We start from the raw sequence: 27,684 nt of genomic DNA on the forward strand, positions 1-27,684 counted from the left end.
TGGCGTGGCCATAGAGCATGGTAGACATTTAAATGAAAGAGGTAGGGAGGCAAAGCAGAGAGAGTCATTTTTTTTGGGCAAGCCTAGATAATCGCAAAGGGTTAGTTCGTCCCATGTCACCGGGAGCCTAGGCACACACAGATTTTGGGATACCGAGTGGAATATAGGTCAGCTCAGGCTCTCCTGACACTGAATGTACATTTATTCAAAGTACTGTAGAACCATCGTTCAACTACTGCGACTGGTAAGCAACTTAATATGTATTTTGTGTATTTGTCCTAGTTTGTAGTGTGAACTCACTGAACTGATATGGGAAGTAGGTATTCAACAATAAGAATGATTGGTTGTTGTAAACGAATACGATCAATATATCTTGATTTCTGCCTAATGATACATTTAGCTCTAGTATTTAATCTGATATATTCAGGGAACGTTTTATTTACTCAACGGCTAGCTGGCTGTGATGCGTTATTCGTCTTTAAATGAGGACCTAGCTTGCTACATTAGCTAGCATAGCCAGCTAGGGAATTATTTGACTGTCGCAGATAAATTGTCTCAAGCGATCATCTTTTGCAGTGTTTTAACTGGTCTTGTGAAACCAGAATCTAAACACACGCAACGACCTAGTCATCTCTTCGGACTGATACAGATAACGGCCAAGTAGCCAGCTAGCTGTAATTCGCAGTTATTTCGTCTTCACGGTAGTATCCGAGATGGCTAGTTAGCCCCTATATGCGCCGACGCCCCCTAGCGGGCCCGCGGGCGGGCCCAAATGGACATACTCAAATAAATTACTTGATAAAATTGATTATTCTTAAAGTACAGTACATTTTATCAACATAACATTTCTTAGGACTAATACAAGTACCTGCCTACCGATTTTCAGCCGTCTACATGTATCCGTTCGCCAGAAATTGTACGCTGAAATCATCGTGTTTTTCGGGTAAGATTTCCACAAAAACGTGCCTGCCCTTTTAAGTTGCCTTTTAAAACATTATTCCGGTATAAGAAGTTCAGATTTTGTCATAGAAAATTCAATTACCATCAAAACAACTGCGTGACATATTTAAACGGTATACGGAGTGTTAAAGTTCTTTAACTGCGTGCTTACTTCTTTGCGTAAAAGCGACATTTTTGTACCGGTTCGGTTCCTTCGTAAATTTATTTATTTTATTTTTTTCCCAAGATTTATTAAGTTCAATAAATCAAATACAGAATAAAATCCAACAATGTATATACTTAATTTTAAACTTTAAAAGTCTTTTAAAAGTCCAGGACATTAAAATACCACGGCCCACCCATGTACCAATTACATGGGGGTATATCGTTAAAAGTCCATGTAAAAAGTCAGTGATAAAATGTCCATTAAAAGATCATTTCTCGGCCAGGCTGCGCCTGGACAACCGAGTAAAACAACAATAAAACTGTTAAAACGGCCTCTCTATAAAAAGACAGAAATAAGAACACCACTAAAAAGCTAAAAGGCTAAGTGCCTACGCTAAAACAGCAGATCTATGTTAGTTAAAACGGGCACACAAACCAAAACATTAAAAAACCCACAATAGAAAAGTGTTAATTTGTTAATAAAAAACACACAAAATAAAACACTTATTAATAAAAAACCAGACCTACAGATTCCACTTAAAACAATGTTCACCTATTGTGTATCTCTATCATGGTGGTTAAAACAATAAAATACGGTGGTCCGCTGGGACCACCGGATGGAGCAGAGTCTCAGCTAAGTTTAAAACCTTTTTCAACTAAAACCCTAAAAGACTCCGGGGGGCCTACAGCTCGAAGAGGCCCTTCCACCTCTCCTTCGCCGCGTGGTAGCCCCACCGGATGATGTCATGCTCCATCCTAAATTTTAAATCCGCACAAACCTTTTTATATAATCCCCAGGTGTCCAGGCGTGTCCCTTTTTGGATGAGGCTGGTCCTCGCATTCCATAGTTCTTTTTTGGTAATGCTCACCAGCTTCCATATCCGGGGCGCGAAGGATGGCCTGGTATCCTGGGGCCACCCCCATGTAACCTTCTAAAAGGTCAATGTAAACTGCGGGTCTAATGTCCTGCACAGGTCGGCTGCTTTGCCTCAGACATACCGCGCATACCCACAGTCCCAAAACACATGTCGGAGAGTTTCTTCCCCGACACAGTTGGGCCTTGGGCAGCGCGGGTGCCTGGTGAGCCCGTGCCTGTACGGAACATCCCTGACTGGCAGCTTGCCACGCACACACCGCCAATTCAGGTCCTGCGGCCGGTTGTCTAAATCTTTCGGCTGTACTCTGGATCAAGTGTCCTCGTCTAGGCCCACAACCGTGCGAGTCCCCCGTGCCTCGAGCACAATGTTGTAAAGTAACCTGTGCTTGGCGAGGGCCTCGGGCCGCAGACCCGCGGGAAGCGACTTGCTCCATCTCACCGTGTGGTCATAGTGCTCCGGCAGCGTCTCAGCCTTGGGGCCGGAATTGGAGCACGTTCTTACCACTTTACGCAATGGCCAGGACAGCCACAACCGAATAAAATACTGATGGGGGTGCTCGAGGGGAGCAGCCAACCATGCACAGAGCTGTGCAAAGAACAGGCAGTCCAGCTTGAGAGGGAAGTCAGGGACATCCCTCCCACCCTTGTCCTTTCCCAGGTACATAACTTCCCTCTTAACATACTCATACTTGCCCCCCCAGACGAGATTAAAAACGTCCTTAGTTAAGCCTCGCCACATGGTGCGAGGCATAGGGTACACATGAGCCAAGTAGAGCAGTGAGGGAAGCACATCGACCTTCAATGCTAATACCTTACCAAGGAAGGACAGGGACCTGGCCTTCCACAGCCCCAACTTTTTCCCGGGCAAGAGCTAACCTCTCTTTCCAGTTTACCCGGGCAGCCCCTTCAGATGTGAAGTGGACCCCCAAGATTTTCAAGGGCCTGTCGCTGGTGGGCTTGCCCTCCTATACCTCCTATACCTCCAGCAGCCGAAGTATTTGGCAACCGACTTGCCAAGGTTTAGTGCGGCACCGGAAGCTTTTCCGAACACCTGCACCATGTCCAAGGCGCGCCTGAGCGACTGGTCCGAGCATACGAACAATGTAGTGTCATCTGCATACTGAGCCAGCTTTACCACAGCACCTCCACCCCCCGGGAGGGGGAGACCATCTATTTCCGGGTGGGCCCTTATGGCGGCCGCAAGTGGCTCGATGTAGCGCGCGTAGAGGAGGGGAGAAAGAGGACATCCCTGTCTAACTCCCGTCACTCCAGGGACTAGTTCGCTGAGGTGACCGTTGATGGAGAAACAGCTTCCCACCCCAGCGTACAATGTCTTAAACCACCTTAAGAAAAAGGGCCCAAACCCTAGCTTCATCAACACCCTCTCCAGGAAGCAGTGGTCCACCCAGTCAAACGCCTTCTCCTGGTCTAAGCTCACAAGCGCCAGAGGGACATTTCTGTCCTCAACCCAGGAGATGGCATCCCTGATTAAATGGAGGTTCCAGGTTGCCGATCTCCCTGGGACCCCACAGGTCTGGTCACTGTGAACCAAAAGTGACACGGCTCTTTTCAGACATTCGGTCAGGGCCTTTGCGAAGATTTTTACGTCTACGCAAAGCATGGTCAGGGGCCTCCAATTGGCGAGATCAGTAGGATCGCCCTTCTTGTATAACAAGGAGAGTGCCCCGGACCGCATGCTCTCAGCGAGCAAACCCTGCCGGGGCACATCCTCGGCTACCTCCACGATCTCTGGCCCTAGGACATCCCAAAATGTAGAGTAAAACTCTACAGGGAGTCCATCCAGGCCAGGGACCTTACGCCGGTTCATTTTGCCAAGTACCCCCGTCAACTCTGCCAGAGTAAAGGGGGCCTCTAAGCTATCCCGGGTGGTGCTCGGAAGGCAAACATTAAAATTTGCCAAAAACTGCTCCCCTACTTCAAAGTCTGTACTTCTTTTATTAAAAAGATTCGGATAAAAATCATATGCAACCTCCATCATCCGGGCCGGGTCCGAACAGGTGGGGCCTTCCGAGTCTTTGAGCGATGTAAAACGTCACTCTTGGCGAGCCTGCCGGACCCTTTGAAAAAAGGATGCTGTGCAGCGCTCGTCCTCCTCAGCCAGCTGCAACCTGGCATTAAACAGGAGGGCTGCCGCCGACCTCTCGTGCAGGACCCTGAGTTCGTCCTTAAGGGTCTGCACTCTAGCGAGGTCTAGCTCCCCTCCGTTATTCCAATCAGCGTATTCTATTTTTAGGTGCCTCTCCACATCCCGGACTCGACCCAGCCTTTCGGCCTTGCGCCGGCAGCAATAGTGCGTAGATAGAGCACGGGTCCACTCTTTCACGTGCTCCCACCATGCCGCGGGAGAGGCATAACCTTCTTTGCAGCCTCGCCAGACTGCAAAGTGGTCTCTGAACAGAGATTGGAACTCTGCTTCCTCCAAGACCTGCATGTAAAGCTTCCGATAACCCCTGCCTACTGCAGGTGCGTTAATGGAAGCACTGGCCTCTACCACCAAGTGGTCAGAGAACCAGCGTGGGGTCAAAGAGGCCTTCTTAAAAAGCACAGAGGGTGACGCCAAGATGTAATCTAGGCGGCTTGATGCCCCTCGACTGTTATGCCAGGTATGGCCTGGATCTCTGGGGTTGCATTTCTTAAAACCGTCAGTCAGGCTGAAATCGTGGAGCAGCTTTCTAAAATGTTTCCAGCTGACATCTGCACGCCCTTCCAAGAAAACATTAAAATCACCTGCCAAAAAAAGGTGTCTATTCGTGACACAGGACGGGAACGGTGCATCAAAAAAAGCAATTTGGGACGAGGCCTCTACCGGAGCATAGGCACAAATTGCCCTAAGGTGTTGGCCTCTCCAGGTGATGTCCACCCCCATCGCCTTCCCCGGCACGATAGTGTCGTCCCCCAACAGGATTTCCACGCCTGAAGAGTGGACACCACCCACGCTCCAGTAGGCTTTACCTTTCTTCCAATGCTGGGAAAAAAGAGCCTCATCCCTCTGGTCCCTCAGGTGAACTTCTTGCAAACAATAGATTGCTGAAGGGGTCGATGCCAAGTCCTGGAATACTGCTGCCCTCTTTCTCGCGTTCTGGAGCCCTCTGACGTTAGAAGTTAAAATAGTAAAATCTACCATGAATAAAAGAGAAGAAGGAGAGAACACGTTAAAACAGTAAAACATCCTAAAAATCAACTAAAAATCCACATTGTCCGTAGTCTCCTCTAAGAATGGGGTCTCGTTGGGTGACCCCTCCCTGCCCCCATATGTAGTGGGTGGTGGGGGCGTATCATCCTCCACCAATCTGTTGTAATCATCTGCCTTGGGGGCAAGGGAGGAGTCTGGAGCTTGGGAGGGCTCCTCATGGGGTGCTGCCGCTGAGGGGGGGCCCGCCTTCATCCTTTTCTCTTTATCCCGCTGGGCCTTCTCCCTCTTCCTTTTGGCCTTTCCGCTGGGAGGGGCAGGGGGTGCCTCCAAAGGCCGAGGGGGCTGGCCCAGGGCCAGGGACCTTACCTCCGCCAGTGAGGATGTCATGAGGGCTGCGGGGGGGGAATCCTCGTCTTCCCCCGGGGGGGGTCGTCTCCTCTACAGACTCCAGTTCCTCCCCCCCGGGGTTTTCATTGTTCGAGGCCACACTCCCGCCCCCTACCAATGCCATAGCGTAAGATTTAACCTTTCCAGGGCAGGAGTGTGCCAAATGTCCCTCCCCCCCACACGCCCTACACCGGCGGGGATTCTTACAGTTTTTAGCCTGGTGCCCCGGCCCCAGGCAGTTTCTGCATACGGAATCCTGGCACCCCTCAGCCAGGTGACCGTAGTGCTGGCACCCCCTGCAGAAGGCGGGCTGCCCCCTAAAGAACAAGTACCCCCTATTCCCAGCACATGTAAAATATGCGGGGGGGGGGGGGGAACACCTCCTTCCCTTCACTGTTCTTTGCAAACTTCATTAAAAACTGGCAGCACCCATTCCAAATCCCTAGCTCATCCCAAACCATTTGCTCTCCCAGGAGGACCTCCCCGTACCTAGCCAAAAACATCCGCACCTCTGCTGCGGGGGGTTAACTTGGGGGTTAAAGAAATGGATGGTGACCATCCGCCGTTCACCGTCCCATAGGGGCTCGATCCCAGCGGATGGTCACCCATTCTTCCCTCCAGCTCCAGGACTTTCTTATAGGCGGCATCACTCGCCATAGTCACGTCGTAAAAGTGCTGCGCACCATTGCGCTGAGCACAAATTAAGGCCCCAGGGTGGAGCCCGAAACAGCCGATCAGTACCTCCCGTATGAAGGGGACCCGCTCAGTAAAGCGGGTCCCATCCTCCGGGTCCCTCCAGCGGAACCGGGCCGTATTGAGCAGTCCTCCGCCTGCCCTCAGACCCGGTCCCGCCAGGGAGGTCCTGGCAGCTGTCGGGGTCTCTGCTGGCGCCTCTACTGCCTGCGCCGTGCGGCGAGGAGCCGCCCCATTGCCATCCACGGCCATCTCTGGCCGGTCCCGGAGTCGGAGCTGAAGCTGGTCCCCCACGCCGGCAGCTGCCTCTGTGCTGGGAGGTCCTCCCCCTGCTGGCCAAGTTGGGATCGTCGTCCTCCTTGTCGTCGGGATGAGCCGGGGCTTTAAAACAAAATTTAAAAAAACACCCTAAAATACTAAAAATCAAATAAAACAATAAAAGAGACCAAGGGATCACATGCGGCGATGGAGGACAAGCCTCCCGGGTCTGCACCTAAGATCACCCTTGGCCTCACTAAAACTATAAAAAAAAGGCCCAAGCGCAGCAGCGTTCTCCACAAGCGTAAAATCTGTAAAATCCACAACTGATAAGAACAGATACTACACTTGATCTTAGCCAAAAGGCCAAGAAGCGATTCCTTCGAAAAATACCCAAACTACGCAAGCCTTTGGTTGACTGAAAAAGCATGCTACTGACGTAAAACTGTTCCTGAATAGAGCATTAGACCCCCCTTTTCTACTCTATATTGATTTTTATTGTCTGTTGCAGCACCATTGTTTTGGAGTGACAACAATTCACACCTATGTGTGAAACGAGAAGGGGAGGGAGGGTGACTAACATTTACTTCCAGGTGTTTCCAAGAGTTTCCAGGGCAAGCTGCTTGATTGGCAGCAGTTTCATCAAATAGAGGAGGCTTAGATGAAAACGTAGACCCCTCACTTGCATTGTTTAGTCATCCCTTTAATATTTAAAGGTATGCGCACAGTATACTGTCAGTGCTTCCGTGTTGTTAGCAGATAGCATAGCGCATCGGTTTGGCGCTGTTTGGCGAAACCATAAGATTGATTTGATGATTTTGCCAATATGTTTGGACATCATGGAAAGGAAGAGGCTTATTTTAGCTGAAGTTTATGTGGAATTGTTTGAGTGCTGCTAGGATGGACTAGTTTGACCGCTAGCATCGATTAGCTTAGCTGCTATCATAGAATAGCTAAGATGTTTGCATATCAAATCACTGGATGTTTCCATTCACTGCTGGAAATTCGTAATCCTGCTACAAATCGTAAGTATAAATGATAAAGTATACTATTTCTTTACAGTATTACAGTATTAGCTAGTATAGTAGTAGTAGCTAGTACAGTATTTCCCATAATGATGCCAACAGTGATGCTAAGAATCCAATATTGTTGTGGAACTTACTAAAGTAACTTATGTTTTGGCAAAATGAAACATGCAAAGTTGATATATAGTGACTAATGACTTAGTTTGCATTGGAGAGATTATTGGACCCTTTGGAGAAGTGTAGGACACCTAGTGGAAAACATTGTGTAGATATTTGGTCATTTCATGTATATGCTCAAAACTGTTCCATTTATTACACAAGACCCTGGTGAATCAGAGAATGCAGAGTATGAGTGAAAATCAATCTCCAGCATCAACAGACGCATTATACACCAAAAAAATCAAAGGCATTTTATGGTTTTTTGACATTTTCTTCTGTATTAAATGAGCTCAAATGGAACCTAAATGATGGAAAAATAAGCCTGGATGTGAATGGATGTCTTCTCCAAAGTGTCTGCTTCAGTTTGAATCCTGAATGATCATTGTGCTATGTGTACAATTTCAGATACCTACTGTTAAAGTGAACAAGTACAAATCATTCAAAAATGAGCTTAAAACTGCCAGTGCGTAAAGGGGCTCTAGCTAGACCCTCCCTCAGCTGGCTAAGGACAAAATGATGCCGTTTTCCTGAATAACCATTGCCCCTGAAGCACGCCCTCCTGAAGAAAGATTCATCATCTTTCCAGCCTGTAGTCTTTTAGATTGTGCTTGCTTGTAGTGTGCATATGTAATATATGTTTGAATGGCCACAGCTGGTCTGTATAAACGCCGTCAGGATAGGCTACATTAGCAGTTGATGAACTGAGTTAACCAGCTAACAGGTGTAATGCATATATACGGTTTTCATTACGAACTCTGTTAACCAGCTAACAGGTAATGCAGTTACACTGTCTCCATTACGAACACTATCAGTTACTAAAAGCAGGCAAGCATGGTGTCCTCTTATGATTTTGCATGGGGATTTTCCTCTTCATGTGATGGTTTGACTGAATTATTGGGCTTTTGGAGACTGCTGGTTTAGTTGGCCTCAAAGGTCAAGCCACTTTTATCACTCCAGGGTCACTCAAGTCAGGTCAAGTTCAGTGGCCTTCACTCAGCTATATAGGTTAGATAGCTTGTAGACGTAACGAAACGACCATGATGCGACAAACTACAATATACACGCATGTTGCACAGAACTACATGAGTACAAATGTTTGAGAAAGAAGGGACGTGCGTTGTACCGGTGCTGCCTGGTCGTGCACGTTTTGTCGTGTTCCGGTGTTCAATAGGTGGTAGCTCAGTGGTTAATGTGCTTGACTTTTAAGCTTGACAAAAGCTTGTGGGTTCAAGCCCCCCCACTGCCAAGTTGCCACCATTGGGCCCCTGAACAAGGCCCTTAACCCTCAATTGCTCAAGTTGTACTCGGTTATAATTGTAAGTCGCTTTAAATAAAAGCGACTGCTAAATACCATAAATGTTATCAAATCCCAGTGAAACATGTTGCTACAGGGCTGGAACGGATATGGTCATGTTGCCCAGTTAGATTTTGTTTTTCTTTTTGTAAACTAAGCACAGTTCAATTAATTGTTTTCTATTACTTTAAAACCCTAGTTCAATGCTATAGGGAGACGGTGATGCTAAATATTTTAGATCTGGGTCAGGTTTAATTGTTCTTTCAATCTGCCCTGGCCTGAGTGCTGAGGTAGTGGGTTGCGTTTAAAAATAAAAGCAGTGCAATTTACCATTTAGTTTTACATACATGGGTTTCCACTTTTGGTCATTGCATATTTTGTGTTCTTGTTCCGACCTACCAAGTTAAATTACTGTTTAAATTTTCAAGTAAAATAATTCTTATTCTAATTACAGTATTACAGAGCCATGAAATGACTCCCCCCCCCCCCCTTACTTGGTATTCACATTTGTAATGCTATAGACTGTAGGACTGTAAGAATGTAATGACTGTAAGAACTATGTGTGTTGACAGCACTACATCTCACAGTCCTTCACATGCATTCCTGCATTGACAAACTTATATGTGAATACCTGTTTGGCAGGTACCTGCCTGTTTCTATAGTAACAAACAATACTAACCTAATGACCATATCCAATACAGCCTAACACAAGTATGCTGCAGGGTTACACTGTAAATAAGTGACTGAGAATTGTTGCTTTTGAGAATGGAACATTTTGCCTTTTGCTGAATGTAATTATCTGAAAGTCCTCTCAAACATATATCCCACAAAAAATTGAGAGGGCCAAAGTAGCGCAATGCTTTCTTATGTGATGAGATTACATAAAGATTTCTTTTAAGTTGAATTTTGTCTTTGGCTACATGTAAGCTGCTGCCTTTTTATGGACTAGTACACACAGTTTACAGCTGCAAGGAATTCTCTCCAACAAGGAAGTTTTTCCCAGTCAGAAGAGAATTACCCTTGCCGGCTACAATATCTCATTCATGCACAACTGAATGGGTTGTGAAATCAGTCCTTGTCATGTGCGCTAAAAATGCGTCAAAAAGAAAATGCATGTTTGCTCATTCATGTGCATTTTCTTTCAGGAAAGCGCCACTAGTAGGTTTATCTGCTCTGAAAGGTTGCATCTAGACATTTCTTTACTTCACAGCTGAGAGACTCCCATATTGTGCACTTGGTTGTTCTTTTATACTTTTAAACTACCTATATGCTGTAGATGTACAAAAAGAGGAGCAACATTACTGTTGTGGTGTTTACTTTCCTTGTTGAGGAAGGACTGTTCAGTTTCCCAGACCTGAAATAAGCCTGAACTGCATTTTTTTTTTTTAATGATTTTCCCCATTTTACCACATCCATTCAATTTATTCAGGGTTTGTTAATTAGCTGATGTCTCGAGTCAGGTGAAATTGTGCTTGGAAAAATACTAAATAGTCTAGTGTATGGTTACTCAAAGAATCAGGACTGGTAAATCCAGGCTGTCCGTGGATAACTTGCTCCAAGTCAGACACTCCCTCAAGGACTGGCTGTACCTCAGAGGGGTGCAGAACAGAGGGATACTTTGTGCCCAATGTGGTGCTAGGGTGCACCTCGTAGTAAGCAGGAATCTCCTGCTTTTTGGATGGCAGCTATAGGGATGGAGCTCTTGTGAATGCATTGATCCCGGAAACGGCGAGCAAAGCCTGCAGTCCTCCAGGCTCCTCCTGCAGTGCCCTCCACCCACTGCACATTCTTAATGTCATGTCTGCTCTCTGACTGCTCTCGTTACTTTCTGTCCGGACCCACAGAAACTCTCACCCTCTCGTCATGGAGGAGATCGCCATAGCTGGAATTTCGGGTCGGCTTCCCGAGTCGAACAATTTGGAAGAATTTTGGCAGAACCTTTTTAATGGTGTCGACATGGTCACAGAGGATGACAGAAGATGGAAGCCAGGTATCCTACACAGTCCCATAAGCATACCCACATCTTTTGCCAATTAACGGGTGAATTTTACAGACCTGCTTTCGGTTGAACACTTGCGTAACCTTTAAAAGTGGCATGCTTTGGATTTTGAGTGAGTGACTTGATTTCAGTAGATGAAGAGATGTTCAACTTTGGTCCCCCTCTCTGGTCTCTTTGGTCTGCTGCTTTCATTGCGTGCCTGCTGACACGGCATCGTCTGAACAGATTTTTCTCTCTCTCTCTCTCTCTCTCTCTCTCTCTCTCTCTCTCTCTCTCTGGCACACTGCAAATGTTCGTTCATGTGCTACAAGCACCAGCAGGCTCGAGGCACAGAGGACCGAGTCACAGCTTTTGATAAATAGGAAATCTTGTGGGGGTTTTCTCCCTCCCCCATTTCAATCAGTAACCCTCATGCATATCCTGCTTTCCCACTTAGGTCTGTACGGGCTTCCCCGCAGAAATGGAAAACTCAAAGAAATAGACAGATTTGACGCAGGCTTCTTTGGCGTTCATCCCAAACAGGCCCATACCATGGATCCACAGCTGAGGCTTATCCTAGAGATATCATACGAGGCCATCGTTGATGGAGGTCAGCGGTCCGGCAAGCTTGAGCATGAAACATTCAAAATGAGTAGACCGATTTATTTAGAAAAGTGTGGTAACTGAAAAGTAGAATTCAGTAGCTCAACAGCACTAAAACTTAATTCCGAAAGCACCATCTCATCAGAAATGGCGTGTATGGGCGAGTGCAAGGACGCCTGACTGCTGACGGTACGCTCTGTCCTGGCAGGCATAAACCCAATGGCCATGCGTGGCACTAAGACTGGCGTGTACATCGGCGTGAGTGGTTCTGAGGCAGGTGAGGCCTTCAGTAAAGACCCAGAGGAGCTGCTGGGATACAGCATGACGGGCTGCCAGCATGCCATGTTCGCCAACCGCCTGTCTTACTACTTTGACTTCAATGGTATGCAAACGTTCTGTCATTTCTAGCCTTTGTTCCTTAATGTACTTTGTTATTAATTCTTCTTCTATGTCTTTGTAAAGCACTTTGAATAGCCACTGTGTATGAAAGGCGCTATACTAATAAACTTGTCTTGCATGATGAAGAAACTCTAGCTTCTCTCCAAGAGCAAGCTTTTTTTGCTCAATCTATTTTAAGCTGTTTGATATTTATTTATGTAAAACATTGTTCATAGTGCATTTATACTTCATTTCATGTTTTGTTTTTTAAATTGCCTTATTTTGTTGTGACATCATGCAAAGAGCATTTAGGAAGTGAATATTAGGCTAATGCCTCACCACTATTCCCTACTCTTTCATAATAGCTGAGTCATTTCATCTATGCATGAAATGTGATCTACTGCATAAATTTTGACACTGTGCCCAAGATGTTGACTGTGTACTTCTATATTATGAGTGTTTGTTGTGTCTTTTTTTAGGCCCCAGCACAGCCATTGACACGGCATGCTCCTCCAGCCTCCTGGCTCTGGAAAATGCCTTTAATGCTATTCGCCACGGCCAGTGTGATGCAGCCCTTGTGGGTGGAGTCAACCTGCTGCTCAAGCCCAATACCTCAGTGCAGTTCATGAAACTGGGCATGCTCAGTCCGGATGGAACCTGCAAGTCTTTTGACTCGTCCGGTGATTTTGCTATTATTATTGATGTCACATTCACGCTATATGAAATTTACTCCACTGTAGGTCTGCTGTAACATCTTTTCTTTTAAATGTTTTTGTTTTTGTTTTTTTTACTGGGTACCACAGCAATTTTCATATACTAAAATTTTGTTTATATTTTGGATGCATATAGAGTTAAGGTGTGCGGCAAAAGCTATAAAGTTTTTAAACTTTTTTTTTTGTTGTTGTTTTGGGGTTTTTTTTGTCTCAGGAAATGGTTATTGTCGCTCAGAAGCTGCTGTGGCTGTTCTACTGACTAAGAAGTCCATGGCCAAGAGGGTATACGCCACTGTGCTCAACGCTGGCAACAATACGGATGGCTACAAAGAGCAAGGTGTTAAGCCCGGTGCAACTATCTTCTCATTTCATATTGCTTTCCTGTCTGTGCCAGATTTATCCAAACTCCTCATGTAGTGGGGAAGTATGTCAAACTGTTCCACTACCTTGTTCTTAGAAGTAGAGCTGTGATGCCAGATTACTGTAATGGAGAACAGTGACCTGGTTCTTCTGGGTATTTGAGGCTGTGCCCTTTCCCCCAGTGCCCCGTGGCACACACTCCTCCCAGCGTGTGGTTCTAATGGTTCTGCTGAAATGCGAGGAAGGGCAGGCATGCTTGGAGCTGTGCAGGTCTGCTCTCCAGGCTGCTGCTCAGGTGATGTGTGCAGCAGGCAGGTCTTCTGGCAGCTCTTCCCTTATGTACGCTGCTAAAGGGACCTATGCAAAATGTTTTGTGCTTTCTAACTTATAGGTTATCCATACATTTCTCATAGTTAAATTTCCTTTTATAGTACCATTTTGAGGGGTGGGTGTGTGTATGGCAGAGGTATTTGATGGTGTGTTGTCCTTTTGTCCAGGTGTGACATTTCCGTCTGGGGACATGCAGCAACGCCTGGTCCGCTCCCTCTACCAGGAAGTCAACGTCTCAACTGAGCAGGTTGAGTACATTGAGGCCCATGGCACTGGCACCAAGGTGACTACATGAGCATACGCGCACACACATGCATGTATGCATGCGCAAACACACCCAACTGTTCACCCATGCAAGACACATTATGTTGTTCACTTAGGTTGGGGACCCACAAGAAGTGAACGGTATCGTCAGCGTCTTCTGCCAGTCACAGCGGGAACCTCTGCTTATTGGCTCCACCAAGTCCAACATGGGCCATCCTGAGCCTGCCTCCGGCCTGGCCGCCCTCGCCAAGGTGAGTCTGACCGCGTCATCAGGTGCTTTCTGTCACCCACTGCCTGTGTGCATTACCCTTCAACTTTTCCCTGTGGAGCAGTTGTCCTCGACTCTGACCCCTCCACTCCGTGTTCCAGGTGATCTTGTCCCTGGAGCATGGCATGTGGGCGCCCAACATTCACTTCCACGAGCCCAACCCCGATATCCCGGCACTGAGAGACGGGCACGTCAGCGTGGTCGTCGAGCCCGTCCCCGTCCGTGGCGGCATCGTGGGCATCAACTCCTTTGGCTTCGGGGGCTCAAACGTGCACGTGATCCTGCGCCCGCCAGGACGTGGGCACCCCCTGCCATCCTTACCCCCCTCTGTGCTCAGGCTGGTGCAGGCATGCGGGCGCACTGAGGAGGCCACTGCCTCTCTCCTGAAGAAGGCACAGGAGTGCAGCCAGGATGCGGCCTTCCTGGCCCTGCTGAATGACGTGTCTGCGGCCCCGACCGCGAGCATGCCCTACAGGGGCTACACGCTGATGGGGGCCCAGGGGGAGGTGACCGAGGTCCAGCAAGCTCAGGCCACGCCCAGGCCCCTCTGGTACATCTGCTCTGGTGAGTGAAGGCTTCAGCACCCATTTGTTAAACTACTAAGCTTTGCCAGATAGTAGACATTTAAACGTAGGCTGCAGTTTTAACAGCCAAGTTTTTCTGGGACTCCCCCAGGTATGGGGGCGCAGTGGGCTGGCATGGGCCGCAGCCTGATGCGGCTGCAGGACTTCTGTGACTCCATCCTTCGCTCGGACGAGGCTCTGCGGGACACAGGGCTGTGCGTGTCGCGCCTCCTCCTGGAGGCTGACGAGAACACCTTCGAGGACACGGTGCATGCCTTTGTGGGCCTCGCCGCCATTCAGGTCAGGGTTCCCCAGTGCCGTGCACGTGCTGGACTGGCATTGTTAAAGCAAAGCCCTAGCATTGCCACATAGTGCCTTGCAGTAACTTTCTTTGAAATCTAAGCTCTAGATAATTCTGAGTGTAGTATTTCACAATCCTTTTTTCACCAACCCTGTTTGCATAGCAGTGACTATGTTTTCTGCAGATATTGAACATGCCTACCTGTTACGACCAATTCCACCAACCATTTATATCCCTCAGACTTTTCTGTTTACCTTAAAGGTGATGGTTGCATGTTTCTCCAGATAGCGCAAATAGATATGCTGCGGAGACTGGGCCTGCAGCCGCAAGGCATCGTGGGCCACTCCGTGGGCGAGCTGGCGTGCGGCTACGCCGACGGCTCCCTCGGCCAGAGCGAGGTCATCCTGGCGGCCTACTGGAGAGGCAGATGCATCAAAGAAGCCAACCTACCAGCAGGGGCCATGGCCGCAGTGGGTAAGACGGCCTGCCCGTCACCGTTAAAGCCATGATCGTCAGGAGGCACGAGACCTCCTCTGCTAGGCCGTCGTTCTTTTAGTGCTGAACTTGACTCCTCCCTCCCCACCCAGGTCTCACCTGGGAGGAGTGCAAGGCCCAGTGTCCTCAGCGGGTGGTCCCAGCCTGCCACAATTCGGAGGACACGGTCACGGTTTCCGGGCCACAGGTGGAGTTCACCTCCCTCATTCGCCGTCTTCCTTTTATTATTCAGAGCTGTCTCCTGCAGTAACAGAATTAACAATTAATAAGAGGGCGTTTTTGCTGTGTTCGTCTGTGTGTAGGAGGCTGTCAGCAAGTTTGTGGCCCAGCTGAAGGAGAGCGGCGTGTTTGCCAAAGAGGTGCGCAGTGCAGGTGTCGCATTCCACTCCTATTACATGGCGTCTATAGCACCTGCATTGTTGGCAGCACTGCAGAAGGTGAGCCTACGTTACGAGCCTACACAGACGCACACAGGGGACGTGCACGGATGCGTTCTCCTTTTTCTGTCTTGCTCACGGTGTCTTTTTGTTTTTTTGTCATTGCATGCGCGCAGGTGATCAAAAGCCCACGTCCCCGCTCGGCGCGCTGGATCAGCACATCCATCCCCCAGGCCGAGTGGGAGAGCCCGCTGGCCCTCTACTCCTCGGCCGAGTACCACGTCAACAACCTGGTGAGCCCCGTGCTCTTCCAGGAGGGCCTGAGCCTCGTGCCCGACAACGCCGTGGTGGTTGAGATAGCGCCGCATGCCCTGCTGCAGGTCAGCCAGCGAGAGGGGGCACATGCTTTGAACGCATCAAGAGAATTAATTCCGCACGTGCTCACATGTATACTTACTGAATGTACTCTGGCTCCCCCTACAGGCCATTCTGAGGCGTAGCCTCAAGCCCACTTGTTCTATTCTGCCTTTAATGAAGAGGGGACATGCCAACAACCAAGAGTTCTTCTTCTCTCAGATAGGCAAGATTTACATGAATGGGTCAGTAGTGACTTTGGTGTACAGGCATGTCTTGTATGAACTCGGAAATGTTCTGATCTGTTTTAGTCACCATTTCATGCAAACATTTGGTTGGCTCGCAGTATTAACGTGGACAGTAACCGGCTCCATCCTGTGGAGTACCCTGTACCAGTGGGGACCCCTCTCATCTCCCCTCTTATCCAGTGGGACCACTCCCAAACCTGGGACGTGCCCAAGGTGGAGGACTTCCCAGCAGGCTCTGGGGGTTCCACCTCAGCCACAGTTTACAACATTGGTGAGAAGATCCTTCTTTTTTTTTTTCAATGTTGAATCAAACTATATTATGCTGTCACACCTACTGATATTAAAAAAATCAGTTCGTCCTTGAAGAAAGGAGTCCGTTGATCAGAAGGTCGCAGACATGCTCGTCGTTGCCAGTGACTGAACTATGCTGGTCGTCAACAGCAACTAAGACCAGACTCTCCTTTTCCATCTGGTTTTTCTTCCCACCCATCTCCTCTGTGCAGACACAAATCCCGAATCCCCAGACTACTACGTGATTGGCCACTGTATTGACGGAAGGGTCCTGTACCCAGCCACGGGATACCTGGTGCTGGCATGGAGAACACTGATGAGGAGTCTGGGCACAGTTATGGAACACACCCCAGTCATGTTTGAGGACGTCACTATCCACAGAGCCACCATTCTGCCCAGGACTGGTGAGAGTCCCACTGCGTCCCCTACAGTACAGATTTCATATTGTGCATATGTGCATCTCCCACTGACAGTAATTAATTAATCTAGGCTCAGTATGTCAAGTTGATCTTATTTTGTATAAAAATAAAACATACAAGCATATTTGACTGCAACCTGATCACTTTGCTACATTCCACAAAAGGATCTGTCCAGTTGGAGGTTGGACTCATGCCTGCCACAAACCGCTTTGAGGTGTCCGAGAATGGCAACTTGGCAGTCAGTGGTAAGTTAGAACCCTCTTAGCCAAATCTCCTGTATGGACCACCACATGAACCAGCACATGTTCTAGTTCAGCACCTGAGCCATGAGCGATTAATGCCGCCGTGCTTGTGTGCGTGTTGTCTCCTGCTCCTGACTGCCCCAGGTAAGGTGAACGTGCTGGAGGAAAAGGCACTGGACTCCTTCCTGTCTCAGATGGCCGAACCTGTGAGCTTGGAGGTGGAGGAAGCCAAACCTCTCGAAGCCGGAGATGTCTACAAAGAGCTACGTCTGCGCGGCTACGACTACGGCAAAACCTTCCAGGGCATTCTGGAGTCCAGCAGTGCCGGTGAACACCCCAGTTCTCATGCAGCATACTGAGAACTGCACAGCCATAGCACATGCTTCTGACTTGACTCCGTGCCGGGGAGTTTTGTGTAAGCCAAGACCTGACCCCTGGTCTGGTTTTTAGGGGATCATGGGAAGCTACAGTGGACGGGGAACTGGGTGACATTTTTGGACACCATGCTGCAGATGATCGTGTTGGGCCTGTCTGGCCGCAGCCTGCGTCTGCCCACCCGGATCCGCTCGGTGTGCGTAGACCCCACGCTGCACGAGAAGAAGGTTCAGGACTACTCAGGGGATCGCAAAGGTACAGTGTTCACTGCCTTCTGGCGTCCCCAACTTGGTTATGCTATTGCTGCAATTGAAACTGCTGTTTTACATGTATAGAAATTAAGGTCCATGTCGGCAAAGTCTCAACTTTCTCCCTTCTTCTCTTTAGCTGTTGATGTCCACCTCAACCGCTGCCTGGACCACATTAAGGCCGGCGGCGTTCAAATCTGTGGCCTCCATGCCACCGTTGCACCCCGTCGCCAGCAGCAACAGAGCCCTCCCACTCTGGAGGAGCTTGTCTTTGTACCCTATGTGGAGACTGAGTACCTGGGATCTGATGGGAAGCTGCAAGAACAGCTAAGATGCTGCAAAAGCAAGTCACGTCCCTCTCACACTCTGACTATCGAGTACAAATGAAAGGATGTGTGGTACCTATGTGTGAGATTTCACTTTAATAGTTGTTAACTTTTTAAGGGGTTTATGGTGGAGATTTTAGATTTGCATGTATTACTGCCTTCAGCTGTCACAGATGATGATTAGCCATTCTCTGGGTCATCTCTTCAACAGGTCTGATTAACCATGTCCAGAAGAAACTGGCCAGCCAGGGTGTGAAGATCTCCATCCCAGGGCTGGAGGGTGCGTGGGAGGGCGAGCGCGTCGGCTCGGGGGCGGAGGGCTGCCTCCCGCGGCTGCTCGCTGGCCTGTGCGCTCTGGAGCTGAACGGGAACCTGCGCTCGGAGCTGAAGCAGGCTGTGCAGAAGGAGTGGGACTACCTGCTCCCGGACCTGCTCCTCAACGGCCTGTTGGACTCGCATGCCCTGCGCCACTGCCTGGACACGGCCCTGGAGAACAGCGCCGCGGGCAAGCTCAAAGTCCTGGAGGTGCAGTGAACTGTGTGACTCTTGACTAACGAAAACGGATTGAGTGTAGAGCCAGCGTGTCCGGTATCTTTTAGCCCCAAAGTTATTACATTTATTATTCAAATAAATGCTTAAATGGTGTAAATTTGTTTTGGTGCATTTGTAGATAGTCTTCCCTAATAGCTAAAGAAGGATGAGATATAACCTCAATAATTTAATATTGTCATAATGGAAAAATATTTATTTTATTTTATATCTAATTTTTAAAAAAAGTATAAGCTCATTTAGCCAGTACATTTTCTTTTGTGCATTGACATGTGACTAAAATAAACCTCCAACGAGTTCAATGCAGAGCATCTTCCAGGGTCCTTGCTGTGTTGAGCTGGTGCCTGACCTTTTAACCCTCTCTCGTCAGGCCCTCTCCAGCGTCGGCCACGTGTTCTCCCGTGCCGTCGGCCTCCTCAACATCCAGCCCATGCTGCGACTGGACTACACGGCCTCGGACATCACCCCGGACCTGCTGGCCCCCCTGCAGAGCTCCCTGGAGGAGAAGGGCATCTCCAGCGCCCAGTGGGACCCCGAGCAGGGGCCAGCCGCAGGGGCCCTGGCCGCCGCTGACCTGGTGGTGTGCAACTGTGCGGCAGCAGGGCCGGTGGCGAGCCCAGGTGCACTGCTGGACAACCTGGCCTCTGCTGCCAGGGAGGGGGGCTTTGTGCTGCTCCACACCCTCCTGAAGGGAGACCCGCTGGGCGAGATGGTCGCGTTCCTCACCTCTCTGGACAGCCAGAGTAGACTGCTGACTCAGGTATGGGAAAGAGCCTCTCAGTGCTCTTTCAATGGCCAGACACGGATGGACCGCCTGCAGTTGTTTTATATGTGCTGTGTATCTTGGTATTCCATACATTTTTCACTTTCTTTCCTGTGTTTTTCTGTTTTGGTTCTGCTAATTTGTGTTTGCTCTTCGTTCCTCTTGCATGTGTGCTGTGACTGTGTGCATGTGCAGGCAGAATGGGAGAAGCTGTTTGAACAGTCCTCTCTTAACCTGGTGATGCTTAAGAAATCCTTCTATGGTTCCGTCCTCTTTCTCGGACGCAGACAGACCCCTGAGAAGCGGCCTATGGCCGTGCCCGTAGATTCCACTGACTACACATGGGTAGAGTCACTAAAGGTGAGTTGTGGTGTCTGTAAACTGTTGCTCTTATTTAAAGACATAGTAAAGCTTGGTGCACAGTATGTATGCAAGTTATCTGCAATGTCCAGGGGGCCAAGCAAAATGTTGCAACTCTAAAACACGATCCCCCGAATTTTAAATGTTCCTTCTCTTGTTTTCCGCTCATTTTTTTTTCATCTTCTGTCAGAGCACGCTGGCCGAGGAATCCGATAAGCCAGTGTGGCTGACTGCCACCCAAGGCCATAATGGAGTGGTGGGTATGGTCAACTGCCTCAGACAGGAACCCGGCGGCAGCCGCGTTCGGTTAGTTCGTTACTTCTCGCTGCACAGAGCTGTGGAATGTTGGCAGTAATATTTCAATCTCATTACCAGGCTCGTTGTATAAAAGAAGCTGAATGCAACACATTAGGTTAAAGATTAATGGTGCGTTGAACACGCGTCCCTTAGCTGTCCTTGGGGTCCTTTTTTTTTTTTTCTTCTCTCCAGGTGTGCTTTCGTGTCTAATCTGAAGAAGTCCTCCACCGCTCCCTCGCTGCAGCTTACCCACAAGGACATGCAGGCGGTTCTGCAGAAAGACCTCACTATGAATGTGTACCGGGACGGCCAGTGGGGGGCGTTCCGGCACCAGCTGCTCGCACAAGGTACGCCGCCACTGTCCCTTTCTTACCAGCAGGACTTCTGGTGACGCGCGTCCGACCCGCCCGTGAGCGCACGTGTGCTGTGGGCGGTTGCCAGCTGGTTGTTGACAACGGTCTGACTCGGTGCCATAGGTCTGCGCGAGGAGCCGACGGAGCAGGCCTACGTGAACGTGCTGACCCGTGGTGACCTGGCATCGCTGCGCTGGATCGCCTCGCCTCTGCGTCACTTTGTCGCCTCGAGCCCCAGCGTGCAGCTCTGCTGCGTCCACTACGCCTCCCTCAACTTCAGAGACATTATGCTGGCCACGGGGAAACTGCCACCAGACGCCATTCCCGGTAGCTAGCTCCTCCTTTACCACTCTACTAAGAGCTGGAGCTGGTGTAGTACCTGAACAGAAGGAACACGTGCAATTGAGTGGGTTTAGTTGGAGCTTTGCAGGCGTTTGTGCCTGATGCTTTCAGATAAAATCCGCCCCCCCCACCATCCACATCCACATCCATATTTGTCACAATGTTGTGTGCATCAGGCACGGTGAACTGAGCCCAAATATCCTTTCTCAATTTCTGCGTGCAGGAGACATAGCGCTACAGCACTGCATGCTGGGAATGGAGTTCTCTGGCCGAGATCCCAGCGGACGCCGTGTGATGGGCTTGCTGCCGGCTAAAGGACTGGCCACTGTCGTGGATGCAGACTGTCGCTTCCTCTGGGACGTCCCGTCCAGCTGGTAAGGCTCTTGGCAAATGACTGCAACACCCACATGCGAGAGAGAGCGATTCAAACAGGGATTCCATAGCCTATAATCTTCCATGCAGAGAGCAATTCCATAGCCTAGAATCCACTTGTAATCTGAGGCAAAATATGAAGATGTTTTCTACTGTCTGATGAGAATTATGACCTCCTACTAATAGAAGCTGTGGCATTCTGTCTGCGTCTGTGTTGTTTGCGTGCAGGAGTCTGGAACAGGCCGCCTCTGTGCCTGTGGTCTACGCTACTGCGTATTACTCCATGGTGGTGCGCGGGCGTCTGCGGCCCGGCGAGAGCGTGCTCATCCACTCTGGTTCCGGAGGAGTGGGCCAGGCTGCCATTGGCATTGCGCTTAGCATGCACTGCAGGGTGCTCACCACCGTGGGTGAGAGCCATCTCCGCACACGCCCACACGTGCCTGCACGTCTCTGCCTGATTTGCTGGTAATGGGCCGGTCAGGGTGGCTTTGACGCACTTCTGGGGTTCCGCAGGTTCCAAAGAGAAGAGGGCCTACCTGCAGGAGCGGTTCCCTCAGCTCACGGCCGAATCCTTTGCTAACTCAAGAGACGCGTCTTTTGAGCAGCATGTGCTGAAGCACACACAAGGCAGAGGTATGCCCTGCTGTGTTTAGATATGACCAATCGCTCAGGGATCAGTCGTGTTGATTGGATCATTGGTTATTGCTTAGTTGAGTAATCTGTGCTGTTTTGGACTGGGCCCAGGCGTCGATGTGGTTCTGAACTCCTTGGCTGAGGAGAAGCTGCAGGCAAGCTTGCGCTGTTTGGCCAGGCATGGGCGCTTCCTGGAGATCGGCAAATACGATCTGTCAAACAACACCCCTCTAGGTGAGCGCTAGAGTCCATCCAGTTGGGCACTCCAAGCTAGAACGGTGCAGTGTACGCCATCGATGGCCCTGTTCCAAATCTAACTTGGACCGTTTCAAATGTGAACGTCTGCGGAAAGGGATGGTGTAATGGAAAATTCTGAGTCATGTTTTCCACGGAACGCTGCGGTTGGCCAACCCTCCTCTGTGGCCCCGTGTCAGGCATGGCTCTGTTCCTGAAGAACGTGGCCTTCCATGGCATTCTGTTGGACGCCCTGTTTGAGGAGGGCAACCGCGAGTGGGAGGAGGTGTCGGAGCTGCTGAAGAAGGGCATAGCCGACGGAGTGGTCCAGCCTCTCCGCACCACTGTGTTCAAGAGGGACCGGGTGGAGGACGCCTTCCGCTACATGGCGCAGGGCAAGCACATCGGCAAGGTGTTGCTGCAGTTGAGAACTGCTCCATCCTGCTGCCGCCTTAAATGTGAAGCTGCACGGGATGGTCGGTCGGTCTGTCTCTGTCGAATTCTGCTTCACCACCTGGTTGGTTGTCACGCAACCCCCCCCCCCCCCACGCACACACTCGCTCCCTTTTCTCAGGTGCGCTCGGAGGAGGAGCCTGGTAGCAGTTCTGCAGCTGCTCCCCTTGCCCTGCCAGCCATCTGCCGAACCTTCTGCCCTGCCTCACACTCCTACATCATCACGGCGGGCCTGGGAGGCTTCGGCCTAGAGCTAGCCCACTGGCTGGTGGAAAGAGGTGCCCGCAAGCTGGTGCTCACCTCGCGCTCGGGCATCCGGAATGGTAACTGCCCTCTATGGCCAGCCCCACACCAGCCAAGGCCAAACAAGTTTAGCTGCTATTTCATTATAGGATCATCAATGTTCATTCTATTGTAGAAAATCTAGCTATTCTCCCCTCTTGGCTTGTGTTGTCTTTCATGAGCAACTGGCTATAAAATGGTTATGTGCTTGAAATAGGTTATCAGGCTAAGCGTGTTCGAGATTGGCAGGCTATGGGCGTCCAGGTCCTAGTGTCCACCAGCGACGTCAGCACCCAAGAAGGGGCAGAGCGCCTCATAACTGAAGCCTGCCGATTGGGCCCTGTGGGTGGCATCTTCCACCTTGCCATGGTAATGCCCCCCATCCATGTCTTTATTTTCAGGGACAAGAGAATTTCACTGATGTGAGCAAAATGATTCCTATACTGTGTTCCCCATGCTTGTGTAGGTTTTGAAAGATGGCATGCTTGAGAATCTGACACCAGAGCAGTTTATTGAGGTCAACAAGCCTAAATATGATGGAACCCTGCACTTGGACAGGTAAGTGCTGTCATTTCACACTTTACGAATTGGATACCAACATAACGCTATGAGCTAATGGCTAATTGACTGATTCCCCTCCACAGAGTGACGAGACATAAGTGTCCTGAGCTGCAGCACTTTGTGGTGTTCTCTTCAGTCAGCTGTGGCCGCGGCAACGCTGGACAGAGCAACTACGGCTTCGCCAACTCCACCATGGAGCGTGTGTGTGAACAGCGGCAGCTCGACCGCCTGCCCGGCCTGGCCATCCAGTGGGGCGCCATTGGCGACGTAGGCGTGGTCTTGGAGACCATGGGCGGGAACGACGCGGTGATCGGTGGCACGCTGCCCCAGCGCATGGCCTCCTGCCTGGAAGTGCTGGACCGCTTCCTGTGCCAGCATCGGCCGGTGGTGTCCAGCTTTGTGCTGGCAGAGAGGGTGCAGGTGGCGAAGGGAGATGGCAGCGGGCAGAGGGACCTGGTGGAGGCCGTGGCTCACATCCTGGGTAAGGGGCTCCGGCCTGGGCTCTGCTGACCCTTCACGACTGTTGGCATGTGTGAGGTTGCACTTGGCAGAGAATGACACTGCAGGGCTGTGTCGATCTATCTATCTTTGCTGCTCATAACCCTCTGCATTCAAAACCACACCCGTCCTTTGCTCAGGTGTGCGCGATGTAAGCGGCCTGAATGCTGACACCTCATTGGCTGACCTGGGCCTGGACTCGCTCATGGGCGTGGAGGTAAGGCAGACACTGGAGAGGGACTATGACATCGTCATGGCAATGAGAGACATCCGCCAACTCACCATCAACAAGCTGCGTGAACTTTCCTGCAAGTCAGGAGGAGTTGAGGGTGAGTGTGCGTGCACTAGCGCGTGTGGTCAAGTGCGTGTGTATGCAATTCCTGAAAGGGACATGGCGAGACATTTAGAAATGTCCCTTTCCCCTCACGTCCACCCAGAAGCCAGGGCGGGGCTAGCGAAGCGGCCCGGTGCGCAGGCGCTCCAGGGGCCAGACCTGAGCCTGATGCTGGTGAACCCGGACGGCCACACCGTGATGCGGCTGAACGAAGTGCAGAGTGCGGAGAGGCCACTGTTCCTCGTCCACCCCATAGAGGGCTCCGTCGCCGCCTTCCACGCACTCTCCACCAAACTGAGCGTGCCTTGCTACGGCCTGCAGTGCACCAAAGGTACAGCAGTAGAACAGGCTCCACCCTGCAGAGAGGGAGCCCTACTGCAGCAACCGCTCAGTTAAAAGAACTGTGTGAGCATATGCTGAAGTACTGGGGGGGAATCTCCACTGTAACGGATAATGTTATTTGGCTTTTAGGTTACTTTTTTGGGTTTAAAGGGTTTGAACTAATCAATTTCTGTGTGTAGCTGCTCCATTGGACAGTATTCAGAGCCTGGCTGCCTACTATGTGGAGTGTGTGAAGCGGATGCAACCGGAGGGGCCATATCGTATCTCTGGCTACTCCTTTGGTGCATGCGTGGCTTTTGAGATGTGCTCCCAGCTGCAGCAGAGCCAGTGCGCTGTCGACTACCTCTTTCTCTTCGATGGCTCCCATTCGTATGTGGCGGCATATACGCAGGTTGGCATGCATATAGTCTTCTGTTCGTTTCCTGTGTAAACACGCACTATGCATTGTAACAGTCTAAAGCTTTGTTTGTACTGTGCGTCATGCTGACAGAGCTACAGGGCCAAGCTGACCCCAGGCAACGAGTCTGAGGCAGAGGCCGAGGCTTTGTGTGCCTTCGTCCAGCAGTTCACCAGCATAGAGTACAACAAGGTAACCGTTAGGGGTATTCACTGCTCAGGCCTTTTACTGCTTTAACCAGGGAAATGTGTTTGGATGCCGGTTATCCCAGTTCATGTTTTCCCGTTAGTACTGAGCAGTAGCTTAAAAAAAAAAAGCACAAAATGCAATACTGGCACCTTCACAGCATGATTCCTTATAGCTGTGCCTTTATCAGCTTTTTAAAATGGTCAGAAACCATTAAAGCAGACTGTCTCCTTATATTTATTTGTTATATATTGAATTGAACCCACCAGTCCTTCATAATAAAATACTCTTGGCAGTACTCTTGGTACATAATCTCTACATAAATTTCTTCATCTCTGCTTCTCTGTCTGTGTCTCATAGCTCTTGGAGGCGTTGTTACCTATGACAGACCTGGAGGCTCGAGTGAGCCAGGCGGTGGATCTCATCACCTCCACTCGCGAGAACGTCAATCGTGACTCTCTCCACTTCGCTGCCTCCACGTTCTACTACAAGCTGAAGGCTGCCGACCGCTACGTCCCCACCAGCAAGTACCACGGCAACATCACCTTGCTGAGAGCCAAGACCAGCAGCGACTACGGCGATGGCTTGGGGGCCGACTACAAACTACATGAGGTATGCATACGATGGGAGCTCATGTGCTAATGCCAAAAGGCAGAATTTTATTCTTTTGGTTTGAATGAAGAACCATTGGTTGAAAAAATTCAGTCATTTTATTTATTTCTATATAATATATGCACAAAATATTTTCATATATGTTATTCCTAGAAATCCTAAAGACTCTGAAATGCGGGCCCTTTTGTGTGCAGGTGTGTGACGGGAAGGTTTCGGTCCATGTGATTGAGGGTGATCATCGTACTTTCCTGGAAGGAGAGGGATTGGAGTCCATCGCGGGCATCATCCAGAGCTTGCTGGCAGAGCCCCGTGTTGGCGCCAGAGAGGGTTAAAGCCCAACCCTTTGCCTAATGCACTTTCCCAGGGCAGGTCACACCCTCCTGTCAGCAGGGACTAGGATGTCTGGCCTAGCTCACTCTTAACCCGTATAACCCTCCTCTCTGATGAATAATACTTTTTTTAAGTCATTCTCTTCCTCACCATGAGGTGTGGCGCATGGTCATTATTTTGCTGGAGCAAAACGATATCTAACAAAAAGGTTTAAACATTTTGTCTTTATTTGATCTTATTTTTGTTTTTGTTTTTTTGTGGAGCAAAAACTGTTACTGTATTGAATCTTAAGAAAGCTGGCAAGATGCTCCATAGTGGAAATCAATAGAGCTTAGAAAAGGTGTGAGTGACACTGGGTAGTGCCTAGATAATACAATCTCCTCTCTACTAATGATGATGAAGCTTGAAGCTCTGTTAATGTAGTCCTCTCTAGTCAGGCCACCTCACTAACCTCCTGACCCATATATGTGTGTGTTCTATGCCCTAGAGGCGAACCCCGGCCAGCTCTAATGACACGCACGATACGTGACTGACTGCTCTGCCTCACTGCAGCTTATCAACTAATCAAGAGTCTCATGTACATAGACGAAACCTAGTTACTGTTTCTCACAGTTACCAGTGTTACCACCACCTATTTTTTGATAAACCATGTTTTCTGTAGTTTTAATATTGGTATTTAATGTCTTGCAAAAAAAATCTGGAACAGTTAAAGAATCACTGGATGTACATGGGGAACATTTCAGTGCTCCATGGCAGTGTCCAAGCCAAGATAATTTAGAAAATCCTTGAAGAAGAATGGGACCATGGATGGACCAAATATTTGTTGTTGTATTTGAGTGTTGACTGAAAGAGAAGGCAGTATTGGTTAAATACACAAATGTTGGGGGGGCTTTTGTTTTAACACACTACAACAAATGCTTCTTCTGTGTTTGGCTATGTAACTGCAAGAAAATAACTACAGGTTTTAACTTGTTTTGAGTTTGTCTTCCAGTAGAACATAATCTCAAAATTCCTTCATTCCTCGCAGACTATTACAAAATGCATGTGTTTCCACAATGTTTAGCATCTAATCAATGGCTTGAAATATAAATGTTTTGCCACTACTTACAGCTGAGTGTGCAGGCATTGGTAGATGGACAGTTGTTCTAGTGTAGCATGTGTCTTCTCATTGTGGCCAGGTCCACATGTCTGTGAGAGATGTTGGCTGGCTGGCTTGCTTGCTTGCTTTTACCAATGAAGAATGAGAATGAAGGGTTTTATTTGGTATTGAACCGAAATGCTGCTCGTACGAATGAGCCCTGATGGTCTCCCTCTCAGTCACAGTGAAGAAGAGCAGCTCTCTGGAGGTGTCTGAGACTCCTGTTCAAGTCTATGACGACCCGGATGCCTTCTTTCATGTTGTGCACAAATTAACTGGATATTCCTTTTGTTTTTTTAGAATATTCAATAGTTTTGTATTACTGTGATTTTGTTCATGTGTAATTATTCAAGTATTTATTATACTAGTCCAAATAAAGAGCTGTCACTAACAGGCAGATCCTTGTGCTCCTTTTATGATTCTCTGCAAGAATAAGTCTTAAACGTCTGAAGGATGGAAGTTTATGGATTTAAACCACATTTTGCATGTTCTGTGGGAATGAGTATTAGGAGATTACAAGATTAAAAAAATCTTGAAAAATTGGTTTACAGAAATTGGGAGAAT

At 49.2% G+C, this 27,684-nt stretch overlaps 1 protein-coding gene and 1 pseudogene across 3 annotated transcripts; one reads left to right on the top strand and one right to left on the bottom strand.

Moving 5' to 3' along the window:
* Positions 1 to 27,511, top strand: LOC145651295 (fatty acid synthase-like). 3 transcript variants are annotated; one of them, XM_081697391.1, is made up of 41 exons: positions 1 to 244; positions 10,796 to 10,941; positions 11,387 to 11,539; positions 11,741 to 11,914; positions 12,390 to 12,590; positions 12,838 to 12,960; positions 13,481 to 13,596; positions 13,694 to 13,828; positions 13,947 to 14,409; positions 14,521 to 14,708; positions 14,994 to 15,183; positions 15,297 to 15,391; positions 15,507 to 15,641; positions 15,758 to 15,961; positions 16,065 to 16,180; positions 16,282 to 16,454; positions 16,687 to 16,878; positions 17,058 to 17,138; positions 17,280 to 17,462; positions 17,586 to 17,765; positions 17,898 to 18,101; positions 18,296 to 18,609; positions 19,004 to 19,393; positions 19,592 to 19,756; positions 19,947 to 20,062; positions 20,246 to 20,400; positions 20,530 to 20,733; positions 20,972 to 21,122; positions 21,349 to 21,527; positions 21,634 to 21,753; positions 21,865 to 21,987; positions 22,188 to 22,763; positions 22,940 to 23,091; positions 23,189 to 23,280; positions 23,367 to 23,764; positions 23,922 to 24,110; positions 24,219 to 24,446; positions 24,637 to 24,848; positions 24,948 to 25,046; positions 25,401 to 25,652; positions 25,847 to 27,511. In XM_081697391.1, exons 2-41 carry the CDS (start codon positions 10,815 to 10,817, stop codon positions 25,982 to 25,984), a joined length of 7,686 nt encoding a protein of 2,561 aa, XP_081553517.1. In that variant the 5' UTR covers positions 1 to 244; positions 10,796 to 10,814; the 3' UTR covers positions 25,985 to 27,511. The 3 variants fall into 3 exon arrangements, with proteins under 3 accessions (XP_081553517.1, XP_081553518.1, XP_081553519.1); XM_081697392.1 differs by having other exon boundaries at positions 24,222 to 24,446; XM_081697393.1 differs by lacking the exon at positions 10,796 to 10,941 and having other exon boundaries at positions 2 to 244.
* On the bottom strand, positions 6,684 to 6,851 carry LOC145651412 (U2 spliceosomal RNA; annotated as a pseudogene).
* Positions 27,512 to 27,684: the final 173 nt, after the last annotated feature.

The sequence above is a fragment of the Electrophorus electricus genome, chromosome 15 (assembly GCF_041902795.1).
Source record: "Electrophorus electricus isolate QZ-2024a chromosome 15, ASM4190279v1, whole genome shotgun sequence".
NCBI classification, from domain to species: Eukaryota; Metazoa; Chordata; class Actinopteri; order Gymnotiformes; family Gymnotidae; genus Electrophorus; species Electrophorus electricus.

What these genes read in the sequence shown, in the direction of transcription:
- LOC145651295 (XM_081697391.1), top strand. Translation starts at nt 10,815, where the DNA reads ATGGAGGAGATCGCCATAGCTGGAATTTCGGGTCGGCTTCCCGAGTCG. An exon ending in CTACTCAGGGGATCGCAAAG is followed by an intron (nt 17,766 to 17,897) that starts GTACAGTGTTCA and finishes TCTTCTCTTTAG; the next exon opens with CTGTTGATGTCCACCTCAAC. An exon ending in AGAGTAGACTGCTGACTCAG is followed by an intron (nt 19,394 to 19,591) that starts GTATGGGAAAGA and finishes GTGCATGTGCAG; the next exon opens with GCAGAATGGGAGAAGCTGTT.